This window comes from Heteronotia binoei, chromosome 8, assembly GCF_032191835.1.
Source record: "Heteronotia binoei isolate CCM8104 ecotype False Entrance Well chromosome 8, APGP_CSIRO_Hbin_v1, whole genome shotgun sequence".
NCBI lineage: Eukaryota > Metazoa > Chordata > Lepidosauria > Squamata > Gekkonidae > Heteronotia > Heteronotia binoei.
This window is the reverse complement of record NC_083230.1, coordinates 32054170-32074398: the sequence shown is the minus strand read 5'-3', so window position 1 is coordinate 32074398 and position 20229 is coordinate 32054170. Positions and strand designations below refer to the sequence as shown.

At 39.2% G+C, this 20229-nt stretch overlaps 1 protein-coding gene across 1 annotated transcript in view; it reads left to right on the top strand.

Annotated features, from left to right (window-relative positions):
- Nucleotides 1-20229, top strand: part of MDFIC (MyoD family inhibitor domain containing) — an 85581-nt gene that overhangs the window by 50640 nt on the left and 14712 nt on the right. The window contains exon 4 of the mRNA XM_060244550.1: nucleotides 7060-7326. Within this exon, the coding sequence (XP_060100533.1) occupies nucleotides 7060-7326 (267 nt within the window). The remainder of the gene's footprint in view (nucleotides 1-7059; nucleotides 7327-20229) is intronic.

Here is a 20229-nt window from a genome sequence, read left to right as displayed (position 1 = left end):
TTTATCTGCTTCTAGTCTAAATGACTATTTGGCCCTGTCCATAGTGGATGGCTGGAATTCTTTCAACAAAAATTGCAGCATGAATTCATGCAGAGCCTTGGAGAAATGGTTAATGCTGTACTGATACAGATTTATCCCACACTGTTATTTCTTTGATGGTTTCTTCCTCCTTTGTAATTAGTGGTGATATAAAATGTATGCCTTTCCTCTCCTACAGAATTTTTTGTTGTCTTCTAAGATTGTGTTCAGATCCATCTGAACAAACCATTCTCAGTATGAGCCATCTTGAAAAACTTCTTCCTGCAGTTTTGCTGAAATATTTCTTCACAAAGGAGATATTTCTTCACAAACATTTCTTCATAAAGGAAATCCTGGATTTCTTGTAAAACATCAGGATTTCCAAAGAACTAGTGGATGGTCTTGGTTGGTACTTTGTCTTCCATGTAAAGTCAGCATTGTATTAAAAAATTCAGAAAGAAAAATTGATTTTAAAAAGATGGATTGTACTTTGATGATCTCTTGTTGTTTAGATAATGTATGTTTTTGGCAATGCAAAAAGGCGCAGTAAATGCTATTTATTTTCTGGAAAATATTTTAAAAATTATTGTTGACCAAAAACCGCTTTACAGGTTGACTCAGAGATATCTTGTAATGTGAATGTTAGTAGTCTGGATGGGTGCATAGTAGTACTTACTGATGTAGTCTGAAGATTTGAATGACAGTCAGGTTTTTAAAAAAAGCTTTACATTACTGTTGACATTATATATTCATGAAATATATAGACAATTTTGAAAGAAGTAGGGAATGTCATGCACAAAAATGGATGACACATTTTCAAGATGAGTTCATACTATTTAATTTTTAGAAAACTGGCAACAGTAGTAGTAAATTTAAATAGTGGAGCTCCACCCTCAAAGTAGTTGGATACTATAGGTTTGACAGCGGTTTTTATACAAAGAATATATTTCATATGGTAAAGACCTTACATTACCAGGGCTTGAGGATTTGAATATACTGCACAGGAAAGAAAGCGAAGGCTCCACATTAAAGCATACTTGTTTTTCTTTTGCCACAGAAGAATATGTGTGTAAAACCCAGTGTGGCACAGTATTTCTTATGTATTTCTCTGCATTTGCTCCTCAGTGAAAAATATTTAGTCTGATTTAAATTTTTAAATAATAAATAAAAGGTGAAATACAGAATAGTCAGGACATCTAGCACTGTCTCTTTGTGCTGTCTAATTGCATTTCCCATCTCCCTAACCATGTTTGTGCAAGGGGAACTCCTTGTATCTTTATACTGTAAAAACTTATCAAACTGAACGCATGCACAAAATAAAATTTGTGCAGTCACCTTACAGTCATTTTAAAAAGTGTAAGTAAAAACAATAGTAACTTAATTTCATTTTTAATATTGCTTGGGAGTAGTCCTACACTTTTAAAAAAGGTAAAGGTAGCCCCCTGTGGAAGCACCTGTAGTTTCCAACTCATACTGTTTCACAACTTCCCTGGAATCTGCTGAAAGCACAAGATAGATCTGAGTGTCACTGCATATTGGTGGCAACTCAGCCCAGATCTTTGGATGACCTCTCCCAGCAGCTTCATTTTTAAAAACAAAATATGGGGGGCAAGATGTAGACTGGTGGGACCCTTTAGGCCAGAGTGCAAGGGGTCAAGCAGGAGGCCCTCAGCACAACACTCTGAAACCTACCTTCCAAGTAGGACTGAAATCACCACAGAATGGTGCCACCCTATATCAGCCTGAAAAGGTGTTCCAGAAGGTTTATTTATTTATTTATTTATTTAAGATCCCGCCCTTCCCACAAGTGGCTCAAGGTTGCCATGAATAGTAATATGGAGAAGTTCAGCGTTAATGGAACATGTTTTTGTGGTCTTCTGTATTACCACAATTTTTTTAAAAAAAGTTACATCCAAAAGTACTATGTAAATATTTCTTAATACACAATATGAGCCCTCTCCACACAATCTCTCCTCTTGTAGATGAGCAGCAGGCATAACTGCAGTGGCCTTGCCTCCACAGAATTGCTAACTTGTGGTTGAGGATGCTGCTTTCCAAATGTTGCTGATCATATGGAGGGTGTGTACAAGTGAGGCTTTCCCTTTGCATAGGTGCTGTACTCACAAACCAGTAAAATTGTACAGAGGTTAGTCTAGCATGCTCATGTCTGTTCTCACTTTCATCATGTTCAATCAACTCACAGAGAGGTCATCTATACAGAGCTATAGTGTTCACTAGTTAAGTACTCTACAGATAGTCAAAAGATATACCAGCTGTCAACATCCTACAGTATTCTATCAAGAGTTAGCTCTAAGCCTTGAAGTACACAGTCCAAAGTTTCAGCCACAACGTAATAGACAGGCTTAGGTAAATTACTTTCTCTCCACTGACTCTTTTTGCAGTGTTGGCCCTTTTCAAACTGCCTTTGTATTCTATTTTAGTAACTATTTGTGAATGTATTTTTTCTGTCATTTCAGACAGACCAACTTTAGTCTAGCAGAATTTGTTTACCTGTTCATACAAGCCTTCTTGCATTGTGTTAGCAAAAAGCATGTTTGGACTGCTTTTGAAGGAAACTGCTTTCCCCCCCATTTTCAACCCCTTTCAACCCCTTCTGAATTGCTGTGATGTGCTATTTAAAATATCCGTAGCGCTTTTTACAGTGCCTTTTTGCTACACTTTTTTGCTGTGAAGTCTTCCTTGGACATTTTAAAAAAAACATTCTAATGTGAGTGCTGTAGTATTTTATTTTTATTTATTTATTCTATGATTTGTATCCCGCCCTTCCCACAGATGGCTCAGGGCGGCTCACAGCAGACGATAAAACAGAATTTAAATTAACATTTACATATATAAGCAGTTAAAAAAGTCAGAACATTTAAAACCTTAAAAACCTTAAAACCTTAACATCAAATCTTATACAATATAATTAACAGGAGTCTAGTAAGCTACATTTGCTTCCCAGTTAGGTGTAGGCTAGCCGGAACTTTATAGTGCTTTATAGTGCACTAAACTTTATAGTGCTAAACTATACGCCATTGAGATGCATTGAATGAATGGAGTCAATGTATTTCAATAGTGCTGTTATAGCACTGATGTGCTATAGTTATTTAGTGTTATAGCACTCACATTAGAATGTTAAAAAAAAAAAACAGAGGAAGATCATGTGGCAAAAAAGGGCAGGAAAAAAAGCCGCACTATTTGAAATGACCATAGCACTTCATAGACGGCTCATTAGTGGAAGGAAATTCACTGTATGAAACCCTCATCCCTCTATCGCTTTACTCAAAATTGGGCCAACAATGAATAACATCTAGTTTAAAATGGTAATGTGGAAAGGGCCATAATGTCTCCAGGACTTGATAAACTGTAGTTTGTATATATAGCAACTGGTGTAATTAGCCATCTTGGGTTTTATTGTTAATCATTTTAAGAGCACCTAAAACATATGTGCTAATTGTACATATTCATATTAATTTTTCTTAAACATTACAGATCTCCAGACTTCATCTGTTAAACTCAGAATAATCCATTTAAATTAAATATCATTCTAGAGACCACAAATATTGGTAATAATATTCAGTGCAATTTAAATCTTAACCTGCTACCTAGAATTGAAAATGGAATATAGGGCAACATTTTTTTATGTTATTCATTACATGGTCTTCTTTGGAACTTATTCACAAGGTTAAAATGTACTCATATTTTACAGTCTGTTTTTTTTTAAAAATAAAATACGTACATAGGAAATGAAAATAAATTTATCCACATACAGTTGCATCTACAATCTGTATTCAAGGAAGGCTTTTTTACCACTTGGAAATGGCAGAGAGTTTGAAATCTGAATGGGAGATATGCATAATTACTTTGTTTCAAGTCTTCAAAATCCCGGTGATAAATACATGTTAAAATACTTCAGTATTTTATGCTATCTACTAATCTCACAAGTAAATTACTGTGTGAAGTTGGTTAAGTAACACAAAAGTTATTACATTAAGGTGTGCTTCATGAAGAGACCAATGACAGGGCTGCAATGAAACATGCTAATAGATTATATGCTGTGGCAATATATTGCCCTTTTATTGCTTTTCCACAGGCAGCAGATTCATGTATAGTTATTACTTGCTACATTATCTGCTAGTTTTCTATCAAAAGTGATTCATTGTATTGAATCATTAATCCAATACTTATTCTTGGTGAAAATTCACTAGTATTAACACTATATAAAGCACTGACTTAAATCTGCCGTTTCTTCTTCTTTACATCAAGAACATTTTAACAATGGGAACATGGAATTTCTAAAGATTAATTGTCAATTTTTTTAACATGGTCACATTTCTAGGTTTATGGTTGTTTTTAAAAATATACATTGTGAACAAAACCCTCTTGGATTTAAGATGCTGAATGTTCATAAATCTAGTGTTAGAAATATTGATGTGTATTGCATTAGTTACTGAATAACAGGAATAAAATTTTGCTCATACATAGTGTAAAATGGGGTCTTTTGTAGTAGCACACGGCCTGTTTAGGATGATATAACAGACACTGAATGTTCACATATCAAACAAAATGCCATCTTTCTGTAGAAGAGAGGTGTCAAAAAGTTTCTTTGTACCTTTAACGCTTGTGATTATGTAGTACAAAATGCAGAGTTTGTAAAATTTCTTGAATATACAGGCAAGAAATGAATAATTCAAAACAACTCATAAGTTCCACATTCTATTGTATCTTTTATAACACAGGCAGTAGATAGCATTATGTTCCCAGTAGAGCTGAATTTGCACAAGTTACACCTCTGAAAATGCCAGATGGTCTATGGTCTACTTTTGAGAGCTGTCACATATGTAAAGATTGGGGGGCGGGGAGGAGAAAAAGGCAGCTGAATGAGAGCAGTGGATCATTAAAGGGAGAGTGAGAGTCCCTGGGTATCTCTGTGTTTTAAGAAAGCATTGTGTCATTTCCCACATTACTCTTCCTTTTTTATTTTTTTTATAAAAAGATATATACAACCTTTAAAAATATGACAAAAACATTTCTGTTTTAAACTAAATGGTTGTGGCTTAATCATAAAACTGTCATTTTTTTTATTCTTTATACTACGATGCAGTCATACGATTCCTAATTGGTTTCAAGTGTGTTTTAACCATAAGATTCAAGTCTCCCTTGTGAGAAATTATCAATAAAGTTAAAATAAATTTAAATTGGTACAGCTAATACATTTGGGGGTTTTATTCACTTTTGATTTGACCTACATATCATATGTGAATACTCTAAAGCCAGTCAGCTAAAAAGTTGTATGTTAATGTTAAAAGACTGAAATAAGAGTACTTTGGGAACAAAATTCATCTTTTGATCTCAGTAAAGATAATAAAATGAAACTACAATAAATAATTATGGATTGCTTAGTTTCTCCAGGACATTAGTCATTAATTGACAGATTAAATTTAATCATGTGCCATGGCTATAATATTGAAAGGTTTAAACAATCCCCCCCAATCCCATTTGCTAGCTTCTAAAGGTCATAACTGTGAATTCCAGTAATTTAGTTGTCTAGATTAGGGATGTGCACGAACTGCATTTTCATGGTTCATGGCTGAACCATGAACCAAACCACATATCCATACGAATGGTGATGTTAGTTCATAAAGCACCCTGGTTCATATTGGTTCATGATCCATTGAAAGTTTTAAGCACTTGCTTTCTGCTCCCCATGAAAAACAGAGGTGCGCAGAAAACGGGGTGAAATGGTTCTGAGTCATTTAAACCCTTGCTTTCCGCTTCCACATCTTTTTGCAGGTGCAGAAAGCACTGGTTTAAATGGTTTCCCTGCTTTCTGCTCTTCATGAACTGCTACGAACTGCATCAAAATTCATGAAAGTTCATGGTGGTTGTTCAGTTGGCAAACATGCTTCATGAACCTCGAACTGGCCAGAATTATTGATGAACTTTAGTTCATCAGCCAGTTCATGCTCATCTCTACTAGATTAACAGAATTCTTTGTAACAAAGTTAGAGTCCAGTGACACCTTTTAACCCAATAAAGTTTTTATTCAAGGTATGAGCTTTCATGTGCCTTAAAGGTACTAGTGAACTGTAACTTTGTTCTGTTGCTTCAGACCAACATGGCTACCCACCTGGATCATTATAAAAAGTAATTATGGCTGTTGATCCTGTAAAACCTTTGGTTTATTTTTAAGAAGTATCCACTTGCTGGAGAAGAATCTTGAGAGTCCTTTGGACTGCAAGAAGATCAAATCAGTCAGTCCTAAGGGAAATCAACCCAGACTGTTTCCTGAAAGGCCAGATGCTGAAATACTTTGGCCACCAAATGAGAAGGGAGCACTCGCTTGAGAAGATCCTGATACTAGGAAAGATATAAGGCAAAAGAATAAGGGAACAACAAAAGATGAGATGGCTGGACAGCATTACTGATGTAACTAACACAAATTTGAGCAGACTTTGGAGGATGGTGGAGGACAAGAGGGTCTGGCATGACTTTGTCCATGGAGTCGCAAAGAGTTGGACTTGACTGTGTGACTGAACAACAAGTACCACCTTGCCATCATATTGATGTTAAAAATTACTATATAAAAAGTTTCGTACAAGAATACATCATTTAAAAAGTTCAAAGATGCAGTAGTATTAAAAGAAATAAGGACCAGAAGATGAAATTAAACAACTAAAGTGCACTAAAGATCTTCATTCAGTTTTTACTAGGCGCCTAAGGGATATAAAGTTACCATCAAGTGAATATGTTTGGAGAGGGGCATTCAAGAGGCCCTCTCCTACAAAGAGCCTTTGGTTGGCTCCCACAGAAAATTTCTCTGTAGGTTGGGGGCAACACTGAAGCTGGTGACTGTTGCATGATAAAGTTGAATCAAAAGGGTAAATTTAATGTAGATTAGATGAACATAGAGCTAATTACTGTACACAAAGTTTTGCTTTTGTTAAGAATTCAGCTATGTGCTCACTGACTATAAACAAATAATTTGGTTCTGCATAAACTTTTTCAACTTTTAACTATTCTTCCCTCTCTTTAAAGCCCAGCCTGAACGTTTGCCCCAGCCAAATGCTTTGGCATTTGAAAAGCACAAGGAAGAAACTGGCAGAATACAAAATGGTCATGCAGGTCTGAGTAATGGAAGTGGAATTCACAATGGAGTCAAACTTGCAGCAAAAGATAGTAGAAAATTCTCAGCACCGGTTTCCCAAAAAATGCACAAAAAAATTCAATCTAGCTTGTCTGTCAGCAGTGAAAGCAGCAAAAAAAGCTCAGCAAATTCTCATAAGCCAAGTTCTTCACCTGAAGGTAAGTTTGAAATCTTAGCAGAAAACTCAATGCAGAATAACTAAAACCCATTCTCGCCAATTATTACACAATCACCTAAAAATAATTGAAGACAATGAGTCTTATTCCAGAAAGTAAATAGAGATCATTACAATAAACCACTTGTTACTTCCTCAAAGGAAAATATTAAATATTTGAAGGAAGTTGAAATGAGAAGTTTCCTGTTTTCAAACAGTTACACCTTATTTCTCCACCTTATGTTTGGGTGGAGTCATTATAAATCGCTAATTGTTAGGTAATATCATTGTAGATATAGCATTATGTGTAAAAGCCTCAGAGGAGGGTTGGTAAATATTTCAGCACTGGGAATGTCAAGCTCTTTGGAAATTTTGTCACTGAAAATGGCATAGTGTTTTCTGCCAGCCTGTATATTTTGACCAGACGGTATTCAGAGCCTAGGCTTCTTCTTTAATTACTGCCCTGAATGATTCTGTGCTCAGGTCAATAAATAATTTGTTTGCTCAAATGCTGCTCCTGTCTTGTCCCTCCCCATGTTCCCGCTAAGCTCCACAGTATTGTGAGAAGAAATCCACTTTGTGAACATAAAAGCTAGTAGCATTAAAGTTGTGAGCGAGTCTACAGTTGACTAATGTATAAATTAGTTTTTTAGAAGATAATTTCCATAACCTTGTTAAAATCTCAAAATGAATTATTTTAAACTATATTCAAACTGCATTTTAGGAATAAACATTATAATTGAAAACAGAATCAAGTTAGATTTCATTACAGAAAATGTTGGCCTCTACAGGAGTAGAACAGGCCTCTGGAGAGCAGGTCTACTTGCCCCTTTCCACTATATTGATAGACCTGGCCTCCGGAGAACAAGTCTCCCCTTCCCTTTCCACTCTCTGGAGAACAGGTGTACCCACCCCTTCCCACTTTATTGGTAGACTTAGCCTCCAGAAGTCAAAAGATGTAAAGAGTTGTCTCTGGTTTTGTAGCCCTTATTAAAAACTAAAACTACTACCATTTCCCATTCAAAATGCATATGCACTTAATTTTGTGTTAAAAATGTTTGCATGTGTCTTATCAATTGAGCTAATTCTGATGCATTAATTATTCCTGATGCATTTGTGCAGTGTTAGTGTCTGAACACAAAGTGCTCTTGCTTTGTTAGGAGGCATTCTCTTTCCTCACTCTCAGCTGAAGCTAAAATTTGTATGTGAAAAGGCAAATACTTCTTTTTCACCATCACAATTTTATTAGATTTGACTTAACTGCCCAATCCTGCTGTAGGCCAAGCTCTGAGCGATTTACATGATAAATAATAAAACAATACATACACTAAAAGTAACACAATATATAAACATCAACATTTCTCAGAACAAATGGCATCCTGAATATGGATTACCAGACTAAATTACCTGGATTTCATAATGGGTGGGGGGGAAAGCTTACAAAGCATCTGGGGTCAGAGAAAGATTGAAAGGTGCCAGCCAAGATAAACTGTAGCTGCCCTTAACCAAAGGCTTGGAGGAACATCTCTGCCATACAGGCCCTGCAGAATTGCATAAGGTCCCACAGGGCCCTGATGTCATTTGGCAGAGAGTTTCACCATGTTGGGGCCAGGACTGAAAAGGCCCTAGCTCTGGTCAAGGACAGCTGAACCTCCCTAGGGCCAGGGATCACCAGCAAGTATGGTCTGGTTGTTAAATAAACTATATAACCTGTTCCCAAGGACTGCCCCATCAGCATGTGAATTGTTAGAATTGTGTATAATGACTCTTTCTCAGCATGTCACAAGGCAAGATGTTATTCCAGTACTGAAAGGGCATTACCTCAGATTTGCACAGTACATATTTATGATCAAGACATGGTAACCAGAACTGCACACATTATTTCAATTGAGGCAGCACCGTATTTCTATGCAGCGGCATTACAATATTTGTTGTTATATTTTCAATCCCTGTCCTAAGAACTCCGGCAAAGAATTTGCCCTTTTCATTGCTGCTGCATACTGAGTCAATGACGGTTTTCGCACACAGCTTACCTCGCAGTCACAATCCTGTTCCCTCCACAGCATCTGGTCGGATTTCCACCATCTGCACTGAAGTTACAGGAAGTTCCACAGCTTTTGCATAGCAAACATAAACCGCTAAAACCCAGTTTACGTTTGCTACGCGAAAGCCGCGGCACTTCCTGTAACTCCGGTGCAGATGGTGGGAAATCCGACAGACGCTGCGGAGGGAACAGGATTGTGACTGCGAGGTAAGCTGTGTGCGAAAACGGTAAATGTTTTTAGTTAGCTACTGGTCATGTTCAGGGTGTCTAGAGGCTCACAGCCTGATTCCTTCTTGGCCCAGATTTGCAAAGCCCACATTCACAAACCCCACCCTGATTTGTAGCACCATCTCTTGAAACCAAAATGTGGATCTGGAAGAAGTTACAAACTTTGCTAGGGAAAATAGGGCAGGTGGGAGAAAAGGGAGCAAGATGAAACCATCCTGTCCAAACAGTGCGTACAACACCGAAACCCCCTTTGGCACACAAAATCCCAAGTGACAGCAGCCAGATGACCTCTCCCCCCAATTTTGAACCAAAGGATACATCATAGATTTTACCTGCCAGGATTGCTTTGCCCAAATGAGTCAGTTTCACTTTGCCAGCTGGAGCAGCAGTGACTAAGCAGCAAAGTTTGGGGAAATGGTGAAGGAAAGAAAGATGGAGAGGTTGAATTTAGAGTTGCAATGGAAAAGCCATGCAAAAAGAGGGACAGGACTGCTTTGACCCAGCAGCAAAGAACCAGTTTGGTATAGTGGTTAAGCGTGCAGACTCTTATCTGGAGAACCGTGTTTGATTCCCCACTCTACTCCTCCACTTGCAGCTGCTGGAATGGCCTTGGGTCAGCCTTAGCTCTTGTAGGAATTGTCCTTGAAAGGTCAGCTGCTGTTAGAGCTCCCTCAGCCCCACCTACCTCACAGGATTTCTGTCGTTGTGGGGGGAGGTAAAGGAGATTGTGACCGCTCTGAGATTCAGAGTATAGGGCGGGATATAAATCCAGTATCTTCTTCTTCACTTCGTGTAAATGACCAACGTACGTCCTCCACCACCTACTCCAGAGAGTAGAGGAAGAAATGGGGATCCAGCTCCCTGCCCCACCTCAACCAGAGCCCATGTTTCAGTGAGTGTCTAGCACAGTTTGTGCAATGAGCTCTATCTCTCTAGGCGACTGGGTTCTCTTGCATCTGTTTAAAACACACACACACAATCAGTGGTGCCCACCTGCAGGCACCAGCTGAGCAGTATGGTGGGGCACCCCTGAGAAAACACCTACCCATTCAGGATGAAATGTTGTGTGTCCAGGGGAGGAAATAGGTGTACATTTACACACATACTCATGTTAGAGGGAGTTCCAGAGTTGGAGCCTTCTAAGACCATTGAAGCCAGCGGACTTAGAAAAGTTTAACTCTCTTTAGGACTACACTGCAGCTACGGTGGGGAGGGGGCAGGATGGGAGGGGTTAGGCCTCTCCATTAAACTTCCCCTTCTACCTGTATGGCCCCTCCACTGGAGAGGCTCCAGAGCAGCAGCAGCAGGAGGCAGCCGACTGCAGGGAGCGCATGGAGTTCAGAGCTGGAAGCAGCAGCAGCAAAGGAAACATGGTCGGGCTGAGCCGTCAGGGGCGGGGCAAGCTCATATCCTTAAAAGAGGATCCTTCATTTCAGCCCACATTTTCGTCCTGCCTCTGCCTCTCTGGGGAAGCTCCTCCGCACCATTTGACCAGGCGTAGGGAGGGCATGGAGATCAGAGCTGGAAGCAGCAGCAGAGGAAAACACAGCCGGGCTGTATTCTAACTGAGTTAAATGAGATCTGTGTACTTCCTTATCTTCCAGCTTCTTTGTCTTAAATGTTCACGTTACAGAATATTATAAATGTAACAAAATGTTGTATATTACAAGTTAATGCTGTTTAACCATCCATTACTGACATGCTTAGGTATGAAATTAATGTAATCTGTAGCTGAAGTCTGATTTAGTAAGGTTGTCCATGCTATAGTAACTGTTCTTTAGGCGTCTTTGTAGGACCTAGTTTAGTCAAAATTATAATTCTCTTAATACTGCTTCATAAATAATTTATTTTCAGAAATGTAATCTGGTCCAGTCTTTCATAGACTGTACCGTTTCAGATGACATGTGGAGGATCTCCTATTTCTTGCTGCCTCATATACCCCTGCCCCAATTATGGGGGCGGGGGGAGGTGAAATTATCAACAAGGATTCTAACCTAGACATATGTTAGCTGTGCTAGGTGATTCTTAACTTCAGGGAGATTTGATTTATGGGACCCCTTTCTTTCTCCTCATCAATTTTGAAGCATTGTAGTCTCCTGAGAACTATGTATATGTGTTATTTCTAAATGGACTGACTCCAAGTATTACATGTTGGATGGTGCAAGATACAGAACCATACAGCCTACAGTTTAAAGCTCTTTCTGCTAATCTGTTATTTTAGAGGTAAGAAAATACTATTTGACTCTGATCAGCATGCAGTTGTACTGATGTTAACTTCACAGAGCTTTGGAAGTTAAAAAGTTTCACCATGGAGAATGTCCTTTTATTCTGAAGAATCATAGATATAATAAAAGCCCAACATTATTGACACATCCCTCAATTTTTATTGGAAGATGTGGCAACCAGAAGAATGCCTCTACACTCTGTTGTCACTCCCCCTTGTCATTGGGTAGCTTCTCTGTGACCTGCCTACTGCCGGCCCTGTCAGACTAGAACCACACCAGTCAGCCTCTGACCTCTGAGGAAGACAGTTTGCTATTGAGAGGTTCTCCTGGAACCTTACTGATCATTACTGCCTCTCCTCAGTCCATTCCCCACCCCCCACCCCCCAACAATGCTGCCATCGTTTTGCCACTTCCAACTAACACTCCCCACCAAAGTTGTACTCGCCCAGTACACCTCACCCCCTACTGTTATGGAGGTTACACACACATTCTATTTATAAATATGCCAGAAAATCCTTATTATGGGGCAATATTCTACCTCTTCATATACAGCACAGTCTGTAGTTCAATCCAGTGTGAACTAATATGTGGCACACATACTTAAGTAACATTGAACATTGTTTATTAACTATACACACTGAAGCAAATTCTGAAAGAAAACAGTTAAATCTCTTCAACTGAGAGCAAAGGAATGTTCCATCACAGTGGAGGGAGGGGGAAGTTCAGCAGCAGAGAAACAGACTCTATACTGACTCTGTATCACCTTTCCACCTGCAAATAGTCTCCACTATTTCTATTCAAATTAGGCTACAGTGAACTGCTTGCTTGTAGAGGTAGGAAGCCATTTGAAGGCTCCCTTTTGCTCCCCTACCTGCAAGTGGGAGGAGGTGAAAGGCAGGCTTCTAATGGCTGCCTGCCTTCCTGCCTGCTTGCCTACCTTCCTGTCCTTCCTTCCTTCCTTCCCCTTTATTTTATTCCTTTCTCTCAAACTTTTACATAACCTTGACTTAATTCATTCCTCTAATTCTCTCTGTCTTTGTCTTTTTCTTTCATTCTGTCTATCTTCCTTCTTGTTTTTCTTTCTCTCACTCCTTCCCCCTTTTTTCTTCCTTCTTTCTATCATTCTTTCTCTTTCTGTCTTTTTATTTCCTCTTGGCTGTTATCACGCACACTAAATAATGCACTTTCAATTTAGGGTTGCCAGCTCCCAATTCAAGAAATATCTGATGACCCTGAAGCAGGGGAAGGGCCTGAAAACTGGGGGACTCCCTGCTCCCATCTGGAGATTGCAACCAAATAAAACAAACCATTCTGAAAAATACTATTACAAAATATAATTCATACAAGGAAAAAAGTGCATTTCAGCAACCTCATATTTTACATGCCGCATGTGCATAATTATGCACATATAAACTGTGCAAATAGTCAAAATCATGAATAAGTCCAAAAAGAGCTCCAACGGACCACTAGCAGAGTAAAGTCTGTTTCGGACAGCCAGGTCCTTCCTCCAGGGAGCGTCTTGCAAAACGTGCAGTATATGTGTAGAAAATATTCACAATGTTCTGAAAGGTATATCCATTTTTTTTGGACTTATTCATGATTTGGACTATTTGCACACTGTTGTATATGTGCATAATTATGCACATGCGTTATGTAAAACATGAGGTTGCTGAAATGCACTTGTTTCCTTGTATGAATTATATTTTGTAATAGTATTTTTAGAACATGAGAACATAAAAGGAGCCATGTTGGATCTGGCCGATGGCCCATCCAGTCCAACACTCTGTGTCACACAGTGGCAAAAAAAAGTGCCACCTAGAAGTCCACCAGTGGGGCTAGAAGGCCTTCCACTGTGCCCCTTCTAAGCACTAGAATACAGAGCCTTACTGCCCCAGACAGAGAGTTCCAACAATAAGCTGTGGCTAATAGCCACTGATGAACCTCTGCTCCATATGCTTATCCATTCCCCTCTTGAAGCTGTCTATGCTTGTAGCTGCCACAACCTTCTGTGGCAGTGAATTCCACATGTTAATCACCTTTTGGGTGAAGAAGTACTTCTTTTTATCAGTTCTAACCCGACTGCTCAGCAATTTCATTGAATGCCAACAAGTTCTTATATTATGAGAGAGAAAAGTACTTCTTTCTCTACCCTCTCTATCCCATACATAATCTTGTAAACCTCTGTCATGTCACCCTGCAGTTGACGTTTCTCCAAGCTAAAGAGCCCCAAGCATTTTACCTTTCTCATAAGTAAGGTGTTCCAACCTTTTAATCATTCTAGTTGCCTTTTTCTGCACTTTTTCCCATGCTATAATATCTTTTTTGAGGTGCGGTGACCAGAATTATACACAATATTCCAGATGAGACCGCACCATCGATTTATACAGGAGCATTATGATGCTGGCTGATTTGTTTTCAATTCCCTTCCTAATAATTCCCAGCATGGTGTTGGTCTTTTTTATTGCAATCACACACTGTCTTGACATTTTCAATGAGTTATCTACCATGACCCCAAGATCATGGTAAGTCTCTTCCAGTTGACATCCCATCAACTTGTAATTTTTCACAGAGTGGTTTGTTTTATTTGGTTGCAACTTCATTCCTATGCATAGCCTATTGTGTATCCCCACCTGGGGATTGGCAACTCTACTTTCAATCCACTTCCAATGCAGTTTTCAACTGTATTTTACTGTGTGAACTGGCAAAATCCAGTTGGAAAGTGTTTTGAAACTGGATTGAAGCTGCATTATTTAATGTGTGTGATTGCAGCCTGTTTACCTTCCTTCCTTCAATTTCTCTTTCTCTCACTCTTTTATCCCCGTTTTATTCCTCCTCTTCTCTCTCACTCTTTATTCTTTCATTCTATTTGTCTATCTTCCTTTCTTCCTGACACCTATACATTCATCACCCTCCTCCCGAATATTTTTCTAGGGTCCATTGTATTTCTTCCTACAACAGGCTTTACTGCTAGTATTTTCCATAATGCAAGTCTCTGGAATCTTAAAAAATGGGTCTTCCTTTTCTTTTTTTCTTGGATCTATCCTTAATGCCTTCTTATATTGGGCAAAATGGGCCTTAGTAATTGAAAGCGTATGCCAGGATCAGTCTTCAGATCTAACCAGCTCCATTACAGTGCCTATAAGACTGGGCACTAATACATGATTTAAACATGATACTGGTGAGAGGCTTTGCACAGGCCCATTTAATTTGAATTGATCTGTTTAGCAACACTGGTAGATGTACTGACAGGCTTGCCACTTTCTGGAAAGTCAGGGAAATGGAAATTGGTCAGGGAAAGTCAGGGAAATTGGTCTGAAGTCAGGGAAATTGTGGTTAAAATATATTCAAGCAGTGGATTTTTGACCTGCTACTGCAAGAGCATGATCTGTTCTTGTGGCAACTGGAATAGAGAAGTAGCAAAATTCAAGTAAAACTTAATGAGGCCCTTTCCCAGCTGCACCTTTTTTTCTCAGCTCCACCCCTGCATGATTTCCAAAGTCTGCCTGTAGCATTTGCAAAGCAAGGCTAGTTTAAACGTTTAGCAGTATACAAATTTAAACATCTAACTGTTTTCATCCGTACCTGCTAGTTTAACTGGCATTTAACTTACATATAAAAATAAGCATGTTTTTTGGTCATGCCTGTGTTTGGAATGGATGTTTTGTCTCCTGCTTAAACCCAGCACAGAGTTGCAAATGAGTTTTGCCTCTTCTGGATTTCACAAACAGCTAGCACTTTCTACTCTTGCACCATGCAAAATAAATTTTGCAAATGTGATTGCTTGTTCCTACTGGAGTTTACAGAGTACCAGTTTTCTCCACCCTCTTTCTTGACTTCTCCCATGCATAAAGGTTGCAAATGAGGGTTGTCTGCTTCTCTAGACTACAGGAATTCCACCTCCTTTCTTGCTGCTGATCTGCTCATTACACTTTCTGAAATCAGAAAGTGCAAGTGAAACTTTCCCAGCTTTGGAAAGTTTCTGCTTGTTAGCATTCAGAGTTTACTTGAATTGAGGTTTGTATCTTGGTGTAATTTTTGGTGCAATTGCAAAACAGATGTTGCTGCAGTTAATGTTGAAAGAAGCTGATATTAAATCTCTTATTTTGACAAAAAATTTTGCAGTTGAGACTTGTGTAGTTTTAGTGCGTAACATTTAATTAAGCCTGGCATTAATGCAACACGACCTATTCCTTTTTAAACTTGTGGTTATATTTGAATGGTGGTCATGGAAATTGACAAATGTTGGTAAGGGAAAGTCAGGGAAATGAAAAATAAAATTTTAGTGGCAACCCTGACTGAGTTAGCACACTAGTAATCTGTGCAAAGCATGCATAGGTGCTTTTGAATGGGCAACAGCCCAGTTGAGCCTGCACAAATTTACATGTGTGTGTGTGTGTAAGTTGCCATCAAGTCGCTCCTGAGTTATGGTGACCCTATGAATTAATGAGCTCCAAAACCTCCTATCCTTAACAGTCTTGCTCAGGTCTTGCAGACTGAAGGCCATGGCTTCCTTGATTTAGTCAATCCATCTCTGCTGGGTCTTCCTCTTTTCCTTCTGCCTTCAAGTTTTCTGTGTTTATTGTCTTCTCTAGTGACCCTTGTCTTCTCATAATGTGACCAAACTATAACCTCAGTTTGATCATTTTAGCTTCAAGGGAGAATTCAGGCTTGATTTGATCTAAAGCCCACATATTTGTGTTTTGGCCATACAAATGCAAAATAAGATTAAAATCTGTTCTTTACATGGCAAACTCTTCTGTTTAGATCATGTTTATCTGGCAAACAGGTTCTATTTATAGTCTGTAGGTGTCTTCAGCTGGTTATTTAGCAACCAGTTAAACACAGAGGTCCCCAACCTTGTTGAACCTGCAGGCACCTTTGGAATTCTGACACAGGATGGTAGACACAACTACAAAATGGCTGCCACCAGGATGCTTTATTCTTCCATCTTTTAAAATAGATCTTGGGTCCCTGTCAGCAGGTGCTTCTATCATGTTGGCTCGTAATTTTAGATGTCAGTGACTTAATGCTGAGATATGGTTTAAAATGAAACTTCCAACTTTGCACCATATTCTGAAAACTTCTACACCATGCTATATGTAGTTATTTGTAGCAAAGAAATCAGAATTGGAAATCGGATTTTAATATGCCAAATATATTGATATTTAAGTAGATAATGTAGAAGTACAGTGCATTGAAAAGGATGGGGCTAGAACATTGTTTAAGGGCAGCTCTGTGCCTGTGGTGGTCATTTGTTTATAAATGAGTTGTACTTGATAGAAGCAAATTCAAGTCTGTGGTCTAACCCAGTTAATGACAAATGTGGTCTAACCTTGTTAATGACAAAGATCCAGGGTAAAAAACAAAGCAGGTATATGAAGAGGAACATGGAACACTTTCCTTATTTTCTTCCCCCAGTGTACTCCTCCCCCCCCCCCTCCAAACGAGATCACTTTTAATGAAAAGATTGCAGGAGACAGAATGCAGGCTGGTAAGAGATCAGCCATCAGCAAGGGGGAAAGAACTGAAAACCAGATTCTTCTATACCATGTGGATATGTCGCTATTGTTATATATGAGTCTTGCCTTCTGTTTAAAGATCTCCCAGACTGGGTCATTTCAATTCATCCAGAACAGGCAAGCTTATTTTAGCGTAACTGAGGGCCAGGCTACACGTTACATCTACCACTTGATTGCCATGCGGTCTTGTGGCATGATTTGCCCAGTTCGGATTGGGACCGGAGCATTGCAGGAGGGTGGGGGTGGAGCTTCTGCCTTTCTTATGCCATTTCTCTGAGATTGGCCTGTGGTGGTGTTGTTTGCCCCATCTTGGTGCCTGCACATTCAAGACTGAGTGTAATGCAGCCCTGACAGACAAATAACACCCCACGGTCCATTTTGAGTTGGGGAAAGTGTCTCAGAGCCCTCCTCCTCCTGTGCTGTGATCTCAGTTGCAGTTCAGCTCCTGTGGCACTCCCAGATGTTTTACTTGAAGTTGGCATGATGATCATATGGTAGATGCAACATGTAGTTTGGACCCTAGTAGCTGTAGGCTAAGTTACATTTTGCTGAATTCTGTGTTCCACTTCTTTCCACCTTTAAATGAAGAATTGTGTCTGAAGTATGAATATCACTTCAGTCCTGTTTTTAATGGGGGTTGAACATATCTTTACTGTTTAACTAGGGATATGCAAAACATAACAATTGTTTTTAAAGGTTATATATTTAAATATGGCTAAGTAAAGCAGGTACTTCAGTCCACTCTGATTATTGTGTAATAGGTCGGTTTATGCTAGAAAAGAGCCCTGTAGTGCAGAGTGTCAAAGCTGCAGTACTACAGTCCTAAGCTCTGCACATGACCTGAGTTCAATCCCTGGTGGAAGCTGGGTTTTCAGGTAGCCGGCTCGAGGTTGACTCAGCCTTCCATCCTTCTGAGGTCGGTAAAATGAGTACACAACTTGCTGGGGGGGAAGTGTAGATGACTTGGGAAGGCAGTGGCAAACCACCCCGTAAAAAGTCTGCTGTGAAAATGTTGTGAAAGCAGTGTCACCCCAGAGTCGGAAACGACTGGCGCTTGCACAGGGGACCTTTCCTTTCCTTATACTAGAAGCTGCTCTCTGCTTATTTTGTTAAGAGTTGGGGTGGGGGGGTGGGTTTAGGCTTGACTTTATTTAACGGAAATTCATAGTTTAGTCTTCACTTGCTTGGCTATATTTTTATCTCCTATACAAATCTTGTAACCCCTGCTGAGACTTCTGCTCCTGTCTCTGCATGGGCCTTGAGTAAAACCTTGGTGAGGTCTTCAGCTGCCACTTTGATAGAGGTTTTGACTGTTTGATTCTTGCTGTGAGAGAACATGGTGCTTAAGAGGTTCTTTTTGAATTTCTTGATCTCTGTGATGATTGCTATCTAAAATTTGACCAAGTTCAGCATTTCTGTAACTTGAGCGAATTTGCCATAAAACATGTATAAGAAAATATTGATTAAATATGTGCTTCAAAGGTGAAATTTGATCTTTTAAAGAAAAATATGCAGATTCACAAATATGGATTGGAATGTTAACTAATATTACACTAATTCTAAAATGAGCAGCTGGGAAATTGCAGGCATCCTAATCTAGCATCTGTCCTAGGTAAATTGTTAGAAAAAAATGTTAGAATTAGCTAGAATTGCTAAGCATGTAAGAAAAACAGAGTTTGCTCAGAGAATCTTCATAGCTCCAACATAGGGAAAACCTTTTTCACCAATTTCTTAGAATTCTTTGATAGTAAGAGTAATAGTAAGAGAGAGAGAGAGAGTAGTTGCACTTACTAGAAGGTTTTGAGAAAGAAATCAGGAGTAGTGTCTTCCAGTGATCTTTAGATAGCTGCTGTAAATAGCCCCTTTCCAGACAACTTTTAGGGCCAGAATGAAACATTGTTCCCGGGTTTGCCCCAGGGATGCAACTCCATTTCTCGGTGCTGTTCTTCTGTCCCAAAACAGCACAAAAGGGTATAATTTTCTGACACCCCCTAAGTGCTATTTCAAATTTTTAAAAAATTGCTTGTGGGGAACCCCTGTTTCCCATGCCAGAGTGGTCCTAACCACAATCAGGACTCAACAGTGCTCTTTACAAAAAAATTGACTCTACAATATCAATAGTTTTAAAGGAATCTGCTGTTGAATTAATAATAATAATAAAATAAAATAATAAAAACTTATTGTTATTATTAATTGTGGAGCTTTTGTTCCATGATGTTGGATTTTGTTTTTAAATCAGTTAGTTTAAATTCATTGTGAGTTGGGGACTAAAGGTAGAGCAGAAGTTATTTTGGTATACTTCTCACCATGCTGTCTGATGGTCTCCCTTCCCAAGCTGATACAAAAGTCTCACATTTAGCGGTGGTGGCCCTGGGGCTTGTTGTCATTAGGTGCTTCATTGCTTATTTATTTATGTATTTATTTACTGTCGTTTTATCCCGCTGTCCCCTGTACTGCAGGGCTCAGGGCAGGTTACAGCATGAAGACAACATGTACATGAGGCTACAACATGTTCATGAGGTGGCCATTGTGATAGGAACAGTTCAGGACCTCATGGTTGCTATGACAGAATGGGCTGTCTCAGAACAGAAATGCCATAGTTGGTTCAGTTTAATCTCAGGATGCCACTGAAGCAGAGTCCGGTCCTTGTTGGTTTGTTTGTTGATTTATTTCATTGGCTTTATGAACTGCCCTTTCCCTGCAAGCAGAGCTCAGGGTGGTTTACAACAGAACATTATCATATATAATAAAACCCTAATAGAATTGGTCATATCCACCTTTCCCTTTGGCTGTAGTGAGTGACTGACCCGTCAAACATCAGTCGAGTCCATTTGCATGGCATTGACTGACTCCGCTCTCCCCTGCTCACTGCCACCCAGCCATATTCACAC